Below are 15,914 nucleotides of genomic sequence, written 5' to 3' on the forward strand. Positions count from 1 at the left end.
TTTGAGAATGGACTGCACTCATCATTTGCAGAAACTTATTATCTATTCAGTAACGGTATAACAACTTTTGATGAACTTAAAAAATTAGTATTACGGTTAAGCGAAGTTAGGGAAAGGGTTCTAAATGATCGAATGACGGCCCAAACATCACTTCTAACAATAACATCATCTCAAGAAAACACAAGAAACCACGCATCCGGCAGCAGAGGAAGTATACGGCCAAGGTTCCGGCCAAACTATCGTAATCCAGCCTCAACACAACAACATCGTATCTGGAACGCGAATAATTATTATCAGTCTCCAACACCCAGGGGTAATTTTCACAGAAATTACCAAAATCAATACAGGGGATATCAAGAAAATAAGAACAGAGAAGAAAATCCGCCAAGAGGAAATGTGTCCAGAGAAAACGGTTACAGGGGAAACCAACAAAGAAATTCGTACGATCAAAGCCGACAAAGAAATCAACATTATACATCCTTGCCGAATACTAGATGTTCCGACGGCAGGCCACGATGCTGCAGTTGCAACCGTTGTGGGCACTACGACTGCAGAAACGAAGAAAGAAGGGTGTCGTTCTCTAGANTTCCCATAATATACAATTTATAAAAATTAAACAACAATGAGAAAACCACGGAGCGAGTTGGCAAACTTTATTTCAACTAACATTTTTCTACTGACTACAATACTGGACCAGCGCCCAGCAATATGAGAAAAACTGCAACGTCCAGAAGATTATTAAGAAACATAATATATAAAAAGAATACATCAGCAGTTTTAACTCCCATGAACTTGATTTTATTTTCAAAACTGCTGTTAAAAAATACAGCCAAGAATACGGTGGGCGAGCTAACGGATCATCTGACACGCCAACGGGGAACGACCCAAGCAAAATTACCTATACAAGCATCGATGTATAATTCCTGACGTGTTAGTATGCTTTATTATTGTCTACAATTGCCCTATTTTTTCAACGATGGAAACGTGATGCTGACCTTGATCCAAACCACACGGGTTCTCTCCTCAAGAAAAAGACGATACGAAAAGTGCGAACTCATGAAGAACTGTGAAGTGTTGGTATGCTAGTGGGTGTTTAATTTAAATAATGTCATAATATACTAAGTGTTAAAAAATGTGTGTCGTGAAAAACATTAATAATTGTAAATTAGATGTAGTTCTTTAATATTTAAGCAATGTTTTTTGCAACAACTTTCTATTTTTAATTTGCTGATGATTACTAGTAAGGAACTTTTTCCTTTTTCAATTTTTTCTTCTTTAGCCAAAGATGGAGCCCATCTTTTGTAAGCCGGGGGGAAGTGGGACAATAGCAATGAGAAATAATGATATATTCACTATAAGAATAAAATTAACTTGAGAGTTGCACTGAGAAATTAAAATGATAAGTCACTGCTACGATCGAGACAAATGAAACCAAAAAAAAAAATGGACGAAAAGTGTATAGAGAGTGAGAGATAGGAAGCCGGCTTCGATCTCATCCCTACTCCGTGATGTTTGCTGATTGAGAAGTGACAACGGGAGACATCTGCGGGGATAAACGATTGGTTGATAGAAATATACATGAAAATTATAGTATGCTACAATTATTATATTCGATTGCCATCTTGTGGATGGAAGAGAATAATATAAAAATCGGGATTAAAAATCAGGGGTTGATCGTATAAGGGTTAAAATTTAGAATTGCATGTATTTTTCAATGGTGAATCATTAAAAAATAAAAACAAAAAATTTTGTCCAAAAAAAGAAAAATTTGGGGTGGACCACCATTTAGGGGTATGACAAATAATGTTGGCCAATTCTCAGACTTACCTGATAAGCACACAAAATTTCATAAAAATTGGTCCAGCCGTTTCGGATGAATTTGGCAACAAACACCGCGACACGAGAATTTTATATATTAGAATATACAGCTGTAGAACTGTCGGCTGCGAAACTGGTAGATTGGAAGTTCGTCGCTGTTGGAATGGTCCGTTGTGGTCAGGTTTCCATTTGAACTACGAAAAGGAGTATAAAGACCGGGATAAAAGAACACAAAAGCCAATACCGCCTAGGACACAGAAAAATCGGCAGACACAAAAAATGCTATAATCATTACACATACGAAAACACCTAAACAACAAGCTATTTTATCTGCGGTAATTCATTATGCGTTCGACAACAAATGAAATTTAATACAATGCCGTGCACCATTGGATTGCGGATCACAGTCGAATTTCATAACGTACGATTTATTTAAAACGCTGAATTTAAGTAGTGCAAAAATAAATTTACCAGTAAGCGGTATAAATCAATCTATAGAATATATTTCAAATAAAACACAAACCACAAGAAAATCAGTTCACAACAATTACACGGCTACTAGAACATTTTTAATAATTGATAAAATTAGCGACCAAATTCCTCAAACACATTTTGATGTATCGAAATTAGATAAGATAGACAGTACAATTATTGCAGATTCTAATTTCAATGAACCGGGACCCATAGAACCATTAGGGGTAGACGTTTTTTGGAAATTACTTTGTGTAGATTAGATGAACAACGGCAAAGAAAACCCAATTCTAAGTTAGGTTGAGTGATCACGGGAAATATGGCAAATCTTGAGAAATCACAAGTTTCATTTTGCACTCTGTCAACAAAAGATACAATTTTACATAGAGAATTAGAGAAATTTTGGAAAATTAAGGAAATAGATTTTGGCGAAACTTACTCAAAAAAAGAGCGTGATTGTGAGCAGGAATTCATAAATAACTTCAAACGTGATAATACCGGCGTTCGTTATAAAATTCATTACACATAGGTTTAAAAAAAATTATTGAGATTTTATGGCGGAATATGAAGCACTCGGACATGTCATTCATTAACGATTTGAAAAACTGATACGAATGTTTCGTTAAACGATATTTAAAGATAGGACTCGTAATACAGGACGATTTGTTGGTTATTATTTTAAGATTTAGACAGTACGATTGCGCAGTTACCGCGGATATTAGTAAAATGTATCGTCAGGTAAATGTGGAAAAGATTCATCGTGATTTACAGAACAAATAAGACCAATGAAATAAAACATTTTAGATTCAACACAGTAACGTACGGTACGGCATCCGCGAGACTCGAAACATTTAAAGCGTGAAATTTCAAATACCTTAAGTAGTGCAGGATTCAAATTGTGTAAGTGGAAATCGATCAATGAAAATATTTTACGTGATTTGGACGAACCTAATAACAAACGTGTAGAGTATTACATAAATAACGAATAAAATTCTCGTATGGTGGGACTCTTGTGGAACTTGCAGTTGGATACATTGCAATATAGTATAAATCATAATCAAATTCGGAATACCGTTTTAAAGTGTTCGATATTTTCGTTGGTAGCGACAATTTTCGACGCGTTGGGGCTTTTAGTGCCGGTGACTATAATCGCTAAAATCTTACTACAAGCGAGCCACAATAGACTGGGATGAATCGGTGCCAATTAATATACATACGATTTCGGTTAAATTTCTCGAAAAAACAATTTATAAACGAAATAAGTACCCCGAGACAAATAACTATTTCAGTTGCATGACTTTTGCGACTCTTCTCATTTCTTGAAACTGTTATGCTCAAAATCTAAGGTAGCGCCATTAAAAACAATTTCTTTACCTCGTTTGGAATTGTGTAGCGCTGTTCTGCTAGCATGTTTGATAAAAAGGATAAAAGCCTCGCTAAATATAGAATTTTCAAAAACTTATTTATAGTCGGACTCTAGCAGAACCGAATAGTTTCAAAACGTTTATAGCTAATCGTATCACGGTTATTGAAGATTGCACAAAAGTAGAGTGCTAGTGCCAAGTGAGTTCAGCACTGAACCCAGCCGATTTATTAACTCAAACTTTATCCTGAATTATTGAAAATTTGTCATCGATGGTGGTGAAGTCCGGAATTTTTAATGAAAGTTGAAAGCTTGTGACCGACCCCACTCGATTGTTCACAACTTGAAATTCTCGAAAAACGAAAAGTGAAGCAATTCACATTTAACATGACGGAAAAGAACCTAGACATAATCCATAAGTTTTCATCATTTTACAAACTAGTACGCGTATTTAGCTATTGTTTAAGATTCATAAACAAGGTTACTGTTGAAAATGAAAATAAAACTGGCGGATGCTTGACGATACCCGATCTCGATACTTCATCAGTCAAAGTAATAAAGTTAATGCAAGAACGTGAATTTAATAGTGAAATTAAGTATTTAAAAAATTCTAAACCAATAACTAAAGCAAGCAAAATTTTAGCTTTGGAATCATTTTTGGACGATAGGCATGTTTTACGAGTAGGAGGTCGCATTTGAAATTCGTCATATCCTTTTTACAAGAAACATCCTATATTTTTGCCGACAAAACACAGCCTAAGAAGGTTGTTAAAGTCTGCGCAGGTTCAATCAAACACAAGGCAGGAGTTTCCCGTTCAGTTACGTTTCATCATCGTCAGTCCTAAGACTGGTTGGACACGTACCTCCACTCATTCCTATCCTAAGCTAATCTTCGCATTTCCCTAGAACTAGAACAGCCCACATCCTTAACTATTTGTGAACAGTCATCTAACCTCGATCTGCCTCTACCCCTCCTAACTCCTGTTTCTGCCTCTAATATGGGTCTGACTAGACCTTCATGTCTGAGAAGGTGTCCTACCAAGCTATTTCGTCTTTTTTTTATTGACTTCCGTAGAGTCTTCTGTTCTCCTATTCTTTCTAATACCTCTTCATTTCTAACCTTTTCTACCCACTTTATCCTCATCATTCGCCTATAACACCACATTTCGAAAGCTTCCAACCTTTTCTTTTCCACCGCGCCCACTGTCCATGTTTCGCACCCGTACAACGCCGCGCTCCAAACATACACCTTTAACAACCATTTTCGAATTTCTAAATTAATCGTTCGCGAGCATAGAAGTGACTTCTTTTTATTAAGGCGACACGACCCTGCGCTATCCTCTGCTTTATATCCCTACTACTCCTTCCGTCCTGACTTATCTGACTTCCTAGATATCTAATTTTTATCTATTTTTCCTTCCTTGCATACCAGTATTTTAGTTTTACTTTTATTTATATTCATACAGTACTGACCTGTCAGTACCGCTTCCATTTTATTTAAAGCTATTTCTAATTCCTCCTTGTTATATCATCTGCAAATCTAAGCATACTAATCTTTTGCCCCTGTATATCTATCCCTACAGTTGTACTGTCTTTAATGATGTTGATCGCGTCTTCGATGTATAGATTAAAAAGTAGCGGTGACAGTGTGCATCCCTGTCTGACTCCCTTCCTAATATTTACTTCTCTACGTTGCAGCCCTAGCTCTATAACTGCCAGTTGCTCCTTATACAAACTAAGTATCACTCTTCTATCTTTGTAACTCATCCCTACATTTTTAAGTATATTTAACATCTTGTTGCATTTAAGGTAGTTGTTCCATGAAAAGCGTTTTCTTAGGATTCTTTTGAAATTTTGACAGAATATTATTTAAGTTATTCTTCACCTATATGTGCAGACTGAAATTATTGGACAATATAGTTTCAGAGATATTTAATTTCAAAGTTCGCGTTTTTGCGGCTCTTATACATATTGTACTATACAGGATACCGGCAAGGCTAACTAGAAATACAATGTTAACTTGGAATCCCTTCTTACAAATGTTTTAAAAAACTACAGAAATAAATAAATAACGAACAATTTATCGCACTCAAGTAGTAGAAGGGATACACGAATGAAGAGCGATACGAGATTGGCTGGGAATAGTGCAGTAACAGCAAAAAGTTTTAGGCTTAAGTATCACACTTAGCGGCAATTAATTACATTAATGACTCATTAATCAGATGACATATCGGTAATAAAGATTCCTACAAGGTTTTGTTTGCTCATTTCAACACTCCTACTCAATCAAAACATGTGGATGAGAAATTCAAACTATTTGATACAATTTTTGCGACCGTAATCTATATATATATATAAGAAAATCGTGTTAGTTACACTATTTATAACTCAAGAACGGCTGAACCGATTTGGCTGAAAATTGATGGGGAGGTAGCCTAGAACCAGGAGACGGACATAGAATACTTTTTATTCCGTTCCCATGGGGGGGAGAAGTGGTGAAGAGTAGTTGCAATGTTTAAATGGAACAAATAGTATTTGTCGTCAGATTTACTTGAAACTTGGTGTTAATGGTCTCTCATTTAATTTCTGAAAGACCTATCTCGACATTTTAAAAAATTCAACCTCCAAAGGGGGGTAAAATCTAAGACGACGACATTACATAAAATTAAAACGATGTAAGGGTGAATTTGGGGGATGAAAGGTTTTATGGAGAAACAACGATGTTTCTTTTATGAGTGCAGGTACCTACGTGTACATACAAAATAAATACATTTCTTTAACTACATTCCGTTTTCAGTTAATATTTTTAAAACATTTAATATTAATTCAGGATACTTCAGCATCCTACCTATTCTTTTTTAGATTTAACTTGTACTTGCTGTTCGCAACACAATGTAATTAATGATTTGACACAAATAATCAGGAAGCAAAATATTTTATAATCGACTATAATGGAGTTAATTGACGATGTCAAACAAATAAATTGCCAGTCTTCAAAAGACTCCATCCATCAACAGGTATTTTTTCAAAACTTTCAAATGCCAATACAAACAGAAGAAGATTTGGTCAGAGTTGAAAAATTTCTCGAAAACGAAGTAAACTTCAAATTATCGGTAAATTTGCTTAATTAGTTTTAGGTAGAAATACTTGCAGTTAATATTTTTAGGCACAAAAAATTGCAAGAATTGGCGGACATACTCCCTACGAATTTGTAAAGAGGGTGTTTACAAAAATTTTGTCGGACGATATTTCCGTAAAATATAGTTGGTTAGGTGCCAAAAAGAAGGAAGTTTTTAGTCATCTCCATCTATCTAGACTGATAATAAGTAAGTTACTAATTAATAAAATAAGATTATAAGTTTTCATTAAGTAAATTTAGATAGGTATGATTAATCATAAGTTACATACTAATATTTTTTAAAAAACTATTAATATGTTTCTTTTCTATTCCACAGATGCTGCTGGATTAAATCAGGCAACATCTAGTTGTTCAAGCAAGGATCTAGAAGAAGCGATTAAAAATTATTTACGAAGAGCAAAAGAACGATTAATCACAAAAAATAAAGGAAATTCCTTATTGTAATGCCTTGTATTTATTCATAATGTTCAAATAAGATATTTTTTTGTTTGTATGCAATAAACTTAGGTTGAGATTTATATGCGTTTGTATAAAGAGACAGCCTATTCCATCAAAAAATATGATAACAAATATATATATGCATTATATACAATACATATATATCATTCCTAAAATGTCCCGTTCGTATGTTTTTCAAACGTCCTTTGTGGATGTTTTATGAATATACGAAACTGTGACATTCGTCTATCCATACTACATCCTGAAGACGTCCGCCGAACATGAAACGGATCTGTTTAAGATATCCTTAAAATCCAAGATGGATGTTTTTTTAACATCCCATGGATATTCATGTGCTGTATGGGAAGGTACGCCTTGCAGCCAGACTCGAAATTTCTTCAAATTTGGTCGTTCTCCAAACTACAATTCTGTTGAAACCACTCCTGACAAAGTACTGGTGGGAGAACGATCAACAATGGTTAATAATACGCGGTTAACATATCGACTTCTTCACGCAGGACCAAATCTTAGCAAATCTTCGAAATAAATATTGGGTGTTAAATGAAGGAGCTACGGTAAGAAGTGTTCTACGGAATTGCGTTAAGTGTTTTAAAGTCAAGCCAGTGACTGTAGTTCAACCAATGGGCGATCTTTCCGAAGTGCGATTGAGAGCAGCTCGGCCTTTCAGGACCAGTGGCGTAGATTTCGCTGGTTCATTTTTAATCAAAGACACTAAATTAAGAAAGTATAAGTTGATGAAAGTCTATGTAGAAGTATTTGTGTATTTTGTAACACGTGCTATGCATTTGGATCTGACAGTGAATTTAACAAAGGAATCTTTCTTGAATACTTTGAAAAGGTTTATCTCACGTAGAGGTATCATTCAACATTTTTACTATGATAATGGCTTGTCGTTTGTCGACGTGAATAATCAATTAAAAGAGATTTTCAAAACGTTATTTAATTCTAGTGATGATAGGCGTTTATGACGTATTTAAGTAAGAATTTTATCACGTAACATTTCATACTCCCGCGCGCTCCGCATTTTAGCGGGTTGGGGACACTTTTAACCCCTTTCCTCAGACCCAAACGACTACCTTGTCCTCACTCCTTCACACTTCCTCATAGAAGATGTATTGTCACCTATTCCCGAAGAGGATATTAAAAATATAATTATCAATAGACTTTCCCTTTATAAACGCTTACAACAAATGCAACGGCATTTCTGGTCCCGATGGTCCAAAGAGTATTTATCCCACCTACAAAACAGGACTAACTTGATGTTCCAGAACCCTCAACACATTCCCCACAACACGATGGTGCTTTTGAAGGAAAATACTACACCCCCTCTTCAGTGGCAGCTCGATCGTGTCATCAAGACCCATCCAGATGTGACGATAGCGGGTTGTGAACGTGAAAGTCCCGTCAGGTATAGTGCACAAAAGGGCGGTGACAAAAATTTATATACTGCCCTTCGACACGAAGCATGATAACAAATTAGATTAAGTTAAAAGTCCAGCCTTTCAAGGGCGGCGGTATGTTTGGTTTTAGTTTTTATTTTCGTTATTAGATTTAAATGCGTATTTTGCGTTCCTTTATCTTTGTAGATATTCTTTTCTTTTTTGTGTTGCGCATGTTCGTTTTTTGGATACATGTCGAGTTGCCTGTAGGATGCGAATGCGTATCGCCCGGACACTCGTACTGTTACCTACCGGTTAGGAGATTGCCTTACTTTAAACGATTAGTTCATCTTTTTACGTGTTATAAACTACAACAAAATATCTAAAATTAACATGTTCGCAATGATGAAGCCACACAAGTCAAGAAAAGTTAATTTTAACAATTTGGAAAATAATTCTCAGACGGGAGGTGTATTTGTAATAAGACACATCTTCACGTTGTGTTTCATATTCAATATAATAAGACGCTTCTTTAATACTTGAAATTCGTAGCTTTAGTTCTCCTGCTCAATAACTAATATAACAATTTTATTGTGTTTTTTCTGCAACTAACATTTCAGCTTTAAACTAGACATAGTGTAACGTTTTTACACTGTATTTAAAAATATATAAAAAGACTTTTTTAAAGTAAGTACATAGCACGTATATGTAATTGAGAAAAGAGAAAAAGAAGGCGTTAGTCATAAAAAAGTTTGAAAAGCTCATTATTTAATGTGAATTTTCAAAGAGCCATTCATTAACCACTTATTTCGTTTTTATTATTAATATTTTCGATATTATCTTGAAGTAGGTTGAGTAGGTATATGAATATGCCCATGATAAAATGAATTTTGTTTTTTTTTTGTAACCGTTGTTTAATTATGAAAAGAAATATTAAAAACAGTTTATTAGTGACAAGATTCAAGACAAATTTTAATAAGAAATGTATTTCCATTACAGTAACATTTCAATTGCTGCAAGTACCTCCATTTAAATCAGCAAAAGTTGTTTCTTTTTTATTTTGATCATCAGGCTTCATTGCAGGGAATAGCAATACTTCCTGAAAACAAAAAAAATAAAAATTATAATCACAAATTCCAAAAATATGTAACTCTATGTACTATAATATTCTTAAAATTCAATAATGCCACGTTGCTTTTTTATATCAAACCTTATGACAGAAAAAAAAAATTGTAAGCAATGATTGTAACATATATGATATGTATATATAAAAAAAAAGTCCTGCATGATCCAAAACATATAATGACATGATCAGACTTATTAATTTGTCAGTCATATACATGTTTTGGCACAAAATAAAATATTTGTGTAACAGTGTAAAGTACGTTTTATTATTAAAAATAGCAGAAACTTTTATAAAAAAAAGTTGAGAATTAAAAAGTATTTACAAAGATGCAACCATATCTATGTATTGTTCAAATTGATTTAATTATGACATTAATAAAAACAGAAATATTATACTTAGTAACTTTGACATTCACTCCATGAAGTACATGACTTTTGTTTTTTTTTTCTTTTTATAAAAATATACAATCAAGAATATACTGCTTTCACATTACCTTTATGTTGTTGTTATCAGTTAGAAACATAGTTAATCTATCGATCCCCAAACCCCATCCACCTGTTGGAGGCAAACCATATTCTAATGCAGTACAAAAGTTTTCATCAATTAACTGAGCTTCATCATCGCCACATGCCTTATCCTTAGCTTGCTGTTCAAACCTTTCCCTTTGAACAACTGGATCATTTAATTCGGTGTACGCATTGCATATTTCCTTTTTCATTACAAACAATTCAAATCTCTCAGTTAGTCCACATGAAGAACGATGCCATTTAGCCAGAGGACTCATTACTTGCGGATGGTCAATAATAAATGTTGGGTTAATACAAAATTCTTCAATAAATTTACCTACTAATTTATCTAGTAGTCTTGCTGATGTTCTTGGCAAAGCACATTCCACTTCGTGCTGGTTACATAAATCACTTAAAAATTTGGTAGATTCAGAAGTTGATAATTGATCTGGAGCAGGAAGTTTAACATTTAGTGCTTTTTCTATAGTTGGAAGCATAGATATTCTTTTAAAAGGAGGTGTAAAGTCAATTTCCACTTCATCACCTTCCAACCCATCTGGGTGATACTTGATTTTATATGATCCACAAATACTGTATACCAATCCAGAAAGTAATTTTTCAGTAATAGTCATTACATCATTGTAATCAGCATATGCCATATAAAACTCACATGTTGTAAATTCAGGATTATGAGTTAAATCTATACCTTTGTTCCTAAATTGGCGACCAATTTCATATACTCTATCAAACCCTCCAACAACTAACATTTTATGATACAATTCAGGTGCAACTCGCATATACAATTTCAAATTCAAATCATTATGGTATGTTATAAAAGGTTTTGCAGCTGCACCTCCAGCTATTACATTCATCATTGGTGTTTCAATTTCAAGAAATCCCAACTCATCAAAGAACCTTCTGATGTAAGCAATAATTTTTGCCCTTGTCTGAAAAATGTTTCTCACATTTGAATTAATAATTATATCTAAGTATCTTTGCCTAAACCTTGTTTCTTTGTCTTTTAAACCATAGTGTAAATGTGGCAACATATGCAGACAAGGTGAAAGTAGCTTTATTTTCTTTGGGATTATTGACAATTCACCCTTCTTTGTTTTGGCAGGTAATCCTGTAATACCAACTATATCACCTCTTCTGATTTTTTCAATATCATCTGAGAAATTCTCTTGTGGTTCATAATAATTTAATGTTGCCATAACTTGCAGTTTTACACCCTCTCCACGAAGATCATAGAAAATTAACTTAGCACCTGATGCTCGGATAGAATGAATACGACCAGCAAGGCTTTCAATGCCATTTTCAACAATTTCTCCGACTTGTAAACTAGTATATTTGGCTATAAAGTCTTCTAATGAAATAGAAACATGAAACTTATGAGGATAGGGATGCTGATCTCCACCTACATCTTTTAATTTAGATATCATCTGCATTCTAAGTCGGAAATACTCATTTGGTGAAATGTTTTCATCTTCAGATTTAGGAAGACCTTTTAAGGATCTTTGACCACTTTCGTTACTCTTTTCAGCTTTTTCTTTGCTCTTATTTTCGGCTTTAAGTCTTCGCTTCAGTTCACTAAAAGCAAATAAAGTACAATTAATTAAATTTTTATTTGAACGGACATACCTTTTTAAACTTCGCGATAAATAGATAATCTTGTTACCAATACCAGATTTCTGTAGTAATCGTAACATATTACATGAAATAAATTAATCCAACATTTTACAAGCTCACACTGTGTATTTAACTCACTTTTTTGATATTTTTTCGACAATTTCATCAGCCATTATAGGTATTTCAATGTATAAGGACCTAGGATGCTTTCAGGTTACTATCAACTATCCTAAATTGTTAATATTCCCAATAATTAGAAACGTGCCTCAATTTTCTACGATTCCTTAACCATTCTCCATAGATATCACTATAGCCACTATTACCCTTTGTAGATCTATTATCTATGACTATAGCTTACAGCTTACATTCTCTAATGAGTTTGGCCCATAGATAATAGATCTACAAAGGGTGGTTTGGCCGTTAGATGAAATATTCGAGTTTCTGCGTCATCTATTATCAAAGGTTGACATTAGATAAAAAAGGCGGGGAATTTAAATAGGATTAGTTTTGTTTTAAATTTTTCAATTTTCTTAAATGATGAAGTTACAATTTTTCATATAACAACCTATTTTCAAGTAGAAAATGGTTTGTTTCTTCTTGAAGATAGATTGTTACATGTCAAATTGTAGCTTCATCTAGGTAGTATGAAAGAATAAGAGTAATAAACATTAAAAAGTAGTACAAAAACTTTTTTTTCTGAGTACTACAAATGACCACTTATAAAGAAAAATATTTCTTAAGTAAAAATAACAAAAATACATAGAAATGAAGTAGAAAGTGATCTTAATAAAAACGGGATCACGTTTGGTGCGTTTTATACACAAGACAAAATGATTACACGATGAGTAAATTTCAGCTTCAGACTCACACCACCAGTAAACAGCTCAATTCAGTTTGAGGGTACTGTAAATAGTTGTGTAACAACAGTCTTAGTGGAATCAGTAAGCTACTCGTTTCATGTATTGATTTCTGTAGGTCGTAACATTAATATATTTTTTATATTAGCACCCCTACAGGTTACTAAATATACTTACAGATGCTGTATTAAGAAGTAAGATAAGGTTACCAAGTTAAAGATTACTTACGCCACGAATCTCAATACTTTTTTCCTAAAAACATTTGATCAACGACGTATTCTTTCGCCCTGTGCAATTGAAATGCATTTTAGGATGTTACAATTTTCTCTTTCCCGTTTACAATGTTCTGAATAGTAGTAGTTCACATAAAAAAAAGGCAAGTGCGACATTTAGAGAATGTCAGTAAATTTAAGAAAACACTTGGTATTCTAGCTTCATAAATGAATTTATTAAAAACTGCAAATTTTTTCGGTAATTGAATCATTTGTAAGAAGTATCTGTAGTATACACTACAATAGCAAGTGTTTTCTTAGATTTGTCGAGTTTTTGTTATAATCCAAACATGTTTCACCAAGTGCCAGCCGACTCAGACACCAATATTATTTTGACGATCGACAATGCTGCTGCGTCCAGGACGCTTTCGAGCGGAACATCTGATAATGAAAAGGAAATTACTTGCCATAAAGGCATTCTTTACATTACACATTTAACAGTAACTAACAAGAAATTAGTTTTCATAATTTAACTGATTCTTTCTTTTAAGTATGTTCTATGATTTTTTATTTTAGTTCCCTTGTCAATTATCTAGTTATATATTGCTTTATGTAGTTACTCTATACTGTTTACTTTTAGGTTATTGAATGTTACTTTTTTTGGTCTGTCACCACGTTTTAAGTTATACATTTCATTTTTTAATAAATCTGTTTAAGTAGAAGGTATCCACGATTATTATTTGTACAAAAAAACGCAATAACTTTAATTTCCGTTATGTTGTGTACATTACAATGTAACGAAGTGGCTAGTTTATCCAATCCTACAACCGCAGGAATGTGGGTTATATAGGGTGTCCCAGTTATAATAATTAATATTTATACCACAGATTCCTACGGACATTTGGAACATAAAATGTTATAACACTTTTGACTTTTGAAACAAAATAAAAAATTATAAAATTATAACAGTTTTGATGCCGGCCCTGCATTACCGCAAATTAATTACGATTTCCAGCTGATCGTAGCAAAATTCACCTTGAGTAGGTCGGAATCAACTGCTCTTTTGGGTAATGTTATTGTTTAAGTTTAGTATTAACTTATGGATCAGCCGAAGAAAATGCACTCGCGGTAAGGTCCATTAGATGACTGAACATGTTATAAGAACTACGTATCTATCACAATCGAAAATCTCATGATCGTAAACTGAAGTGGAGTTACATCCAGCAACCTTTGCCCCTACCTATGAATTATACCACCGGCCATGACACATCCAATTAGTATATAAGCTCATAATTTTCTCATTCATTCAACAGTCTACTTTATAGGTCAAACCTATGTAACTTGTTCATTTGCCATCAATAGTGTGTAATAATTAAGATAAAGTGTAATCCAGGTTCCTGAAAACCGAACCAAATAAATGTGTTAAAACAAAGTGTTTTTAAAACTCCATTCGAACATCGTACGTTTTAACTGTGGGTCTAAAGTAGCCCATGACGTCGAGTATAATGTTATAATTTTCTCATTCATTCAACAGTCTACTTTATAGGTCAAACCTATGTAACTTGTTCATTTGCCATCAATAGTGTGTAATAATTAAGATAATAAAGTGTAATCTAGGTTCCTGAAAACCGAACCAAATAAATGTTAAAACAAAGTGTTTTTAAAACTCCATTCGAACATTGTACGTTTTAACTGGCGCTGCCCGGAACTGGATAGAGAAGGTGGAAATCTACAAATTTCATCCCAAACACCTCAGAGTTTCAATTTTTGCGACGTTTCTATCCACATCAGGAACCAACACCCCTGGAAAAGACTTCTGACCCCTGGAAAAGACTTCTGACCCCTGGAATATCATTTCATCATCTGAAAAGTCCTTCACCTTCGACTGGACAATTCCTGACGAAACGTTCCACTAAAGGATCAGGAGTATTTGGAGGATTTTAAAACGTGAGTACAATTGCTGTAACTCCTGTTTTTATGTTGTTTTCCCCTTTTCCATTTTAATTATTGCACGGCATGGCATCACTCGACGAATTTTTGAAATTAATCAAAGCTTTTGGTGAAATCATCGCTCCATTTGATGGTTCTCCCGAAAAAGTGGATAGGTTCATTTCGGATTGTGATAATTTTGACCCAAATATCTCTACCACAACTCCGGCCTATAGAAATTTGAAATTTCGACACATTGTTAGTAAACTAACAGGCAGAGCAGAATCTGCATATTTAGTGAAAGGCCAAGTGATTGGTCTACATTAAAAGCTTTAATCACAACAAAATTTAAATCTCTAGAAAATGAAGATTTATTATTTAATCAATTAATTTGTTGCGTTAGAAAACCTAACGAATCAGTTGAAGATTTTTATGACAAAATTCAGGTAATTTTAACTCAATTAGCAGGTGTTTTTGAAGGTGACCCATTCCAGAATGCATTAATGAGTCACTATAAGAAAGGGGCACTTAATATTTTTAAATTATCTGACGGTGAACCCTATTATTCAGATTTAAAAATAAGACGACCCCTTTCATTATCTCAGGCACTCAATTATTGCAAAGAATTAGACAATCAAAACAAGAAATTGGAAATATATGGGCAAATGGCAGGTACTTCTAAAAAGCCACACCCACACAACACTCCTACACAAAAACAACATCCACAAACAAATTACTTTGCACCTCGACAAAATTTCAATCCAATGCAAAGACAACCCTTTACCAACCCTCAAACTTTTCAAAAAATTCCTAGACAACAATTTCCTTTATTAAACAGAAATACTCCCTTCAAACCTTTCATTGCGCCTAAGCCTCACCCGGTATTCCAACAACAGCACAGGAATACTCCTCGAAACAATTACCAAAGACCTAATGCTGGCGACGTTTCAATGAGAACCGTCTCTCAATTTAGACGACCAAATAATCATCCAAATCAATCAAGACCTAACAATTTCCAAAATCAAC

At 33.9% G+C, this 15,914-nt stretch overlaps 2 protein-coding genes across 4 annotated transcripts; one reads left to right on the plus strand and one right to left on the minus strand.

The window, feature by feature from the left end:
* Window positions 1–6,306: 6,306 nt before the first annotated feature.
* Window positions 6,307–7,261, plus strand: LOC108744733. 2 transcript variants are annotated; one of them, XR_003231070.1, is made up of 4 exons: window positions 6,307–6,393; window positions 6,515–6,765; window positions 6,819–6,978; window positions 7,108–7,261. XR_003231070.1 is itself a non-coding variant. In XM_025974260.1 (3 exons), exons 1-3 carry the CDS (start codon window positions 6,604–6,606, stop codon window positions 7,233–7,235), a joined length of 450 nt encoding a protein of 149 aa, XP_025830045.1. In that variant the 5' UTR covers window positions 6,404–6,603; the 3' UTR covers window positions 7,236–7,261. The 2 variants fall into 2 exon arrangements, 1 of the variants encoding a protein (XP_025830045.1); XM_025974260.1 differs by lacking the exon at window positions 6,307–6,393 and having other exon boundaries at window positions 6,404–6,765.
* Window positions 7,262–9,558: 2,297 nt separating this feature from the next.
* On the minus strand, window positions 9,559–12,305 carry LOC112904382 (lysine--tRNA ligase). 2 transcript variants are annotated; one of them, XM_025974250.1, is made up of 3 exons: window positions 11,903–12,305; window positions 10,249–11,851; window positions 9,559–9,728 (listed from the first exon to the last, which is right to left on the minus strand). In XM_025974250.1, exons 1-3 carry the CDS (start codon window positions 11,968–11,970, stop codon window positions 9,636–9,638), a joined length of 1,764 nt encoding a protein of 587 aa, XP_025830035.1. In that variant the 5' UTR covers window positions 11,971–12,305; the 3' UTR covers window positions 9,559–9,635. The 2 variants fall into 2 exon arrangements, with proteins under 2 accessions (XP_025830035.1, XP_025830036.1); XM_025974251.1 differs by having other exon boundaries at window positions 12,029–12,303.
* Between the last annotated feature and the right edge of the window lie 3,609 nt (window positions 12,306–15,914).

This window comes from Agrilus planipennis, unplaced genomic scaffold (assembly GCF_000699045.2).
Source record: "Agrilus planipennis isolate EAB-ADULT unplaced genomic scaffold, Apla_2.0 scaffold46, whole genome shotgun sequence".
Classification (NCBI taxonomy): Eukaryota; Metazoa; Arthropoda; class Insecta; order Coleoptera; family Buprestidae; genus Agrilus; species Agrilus planipennis.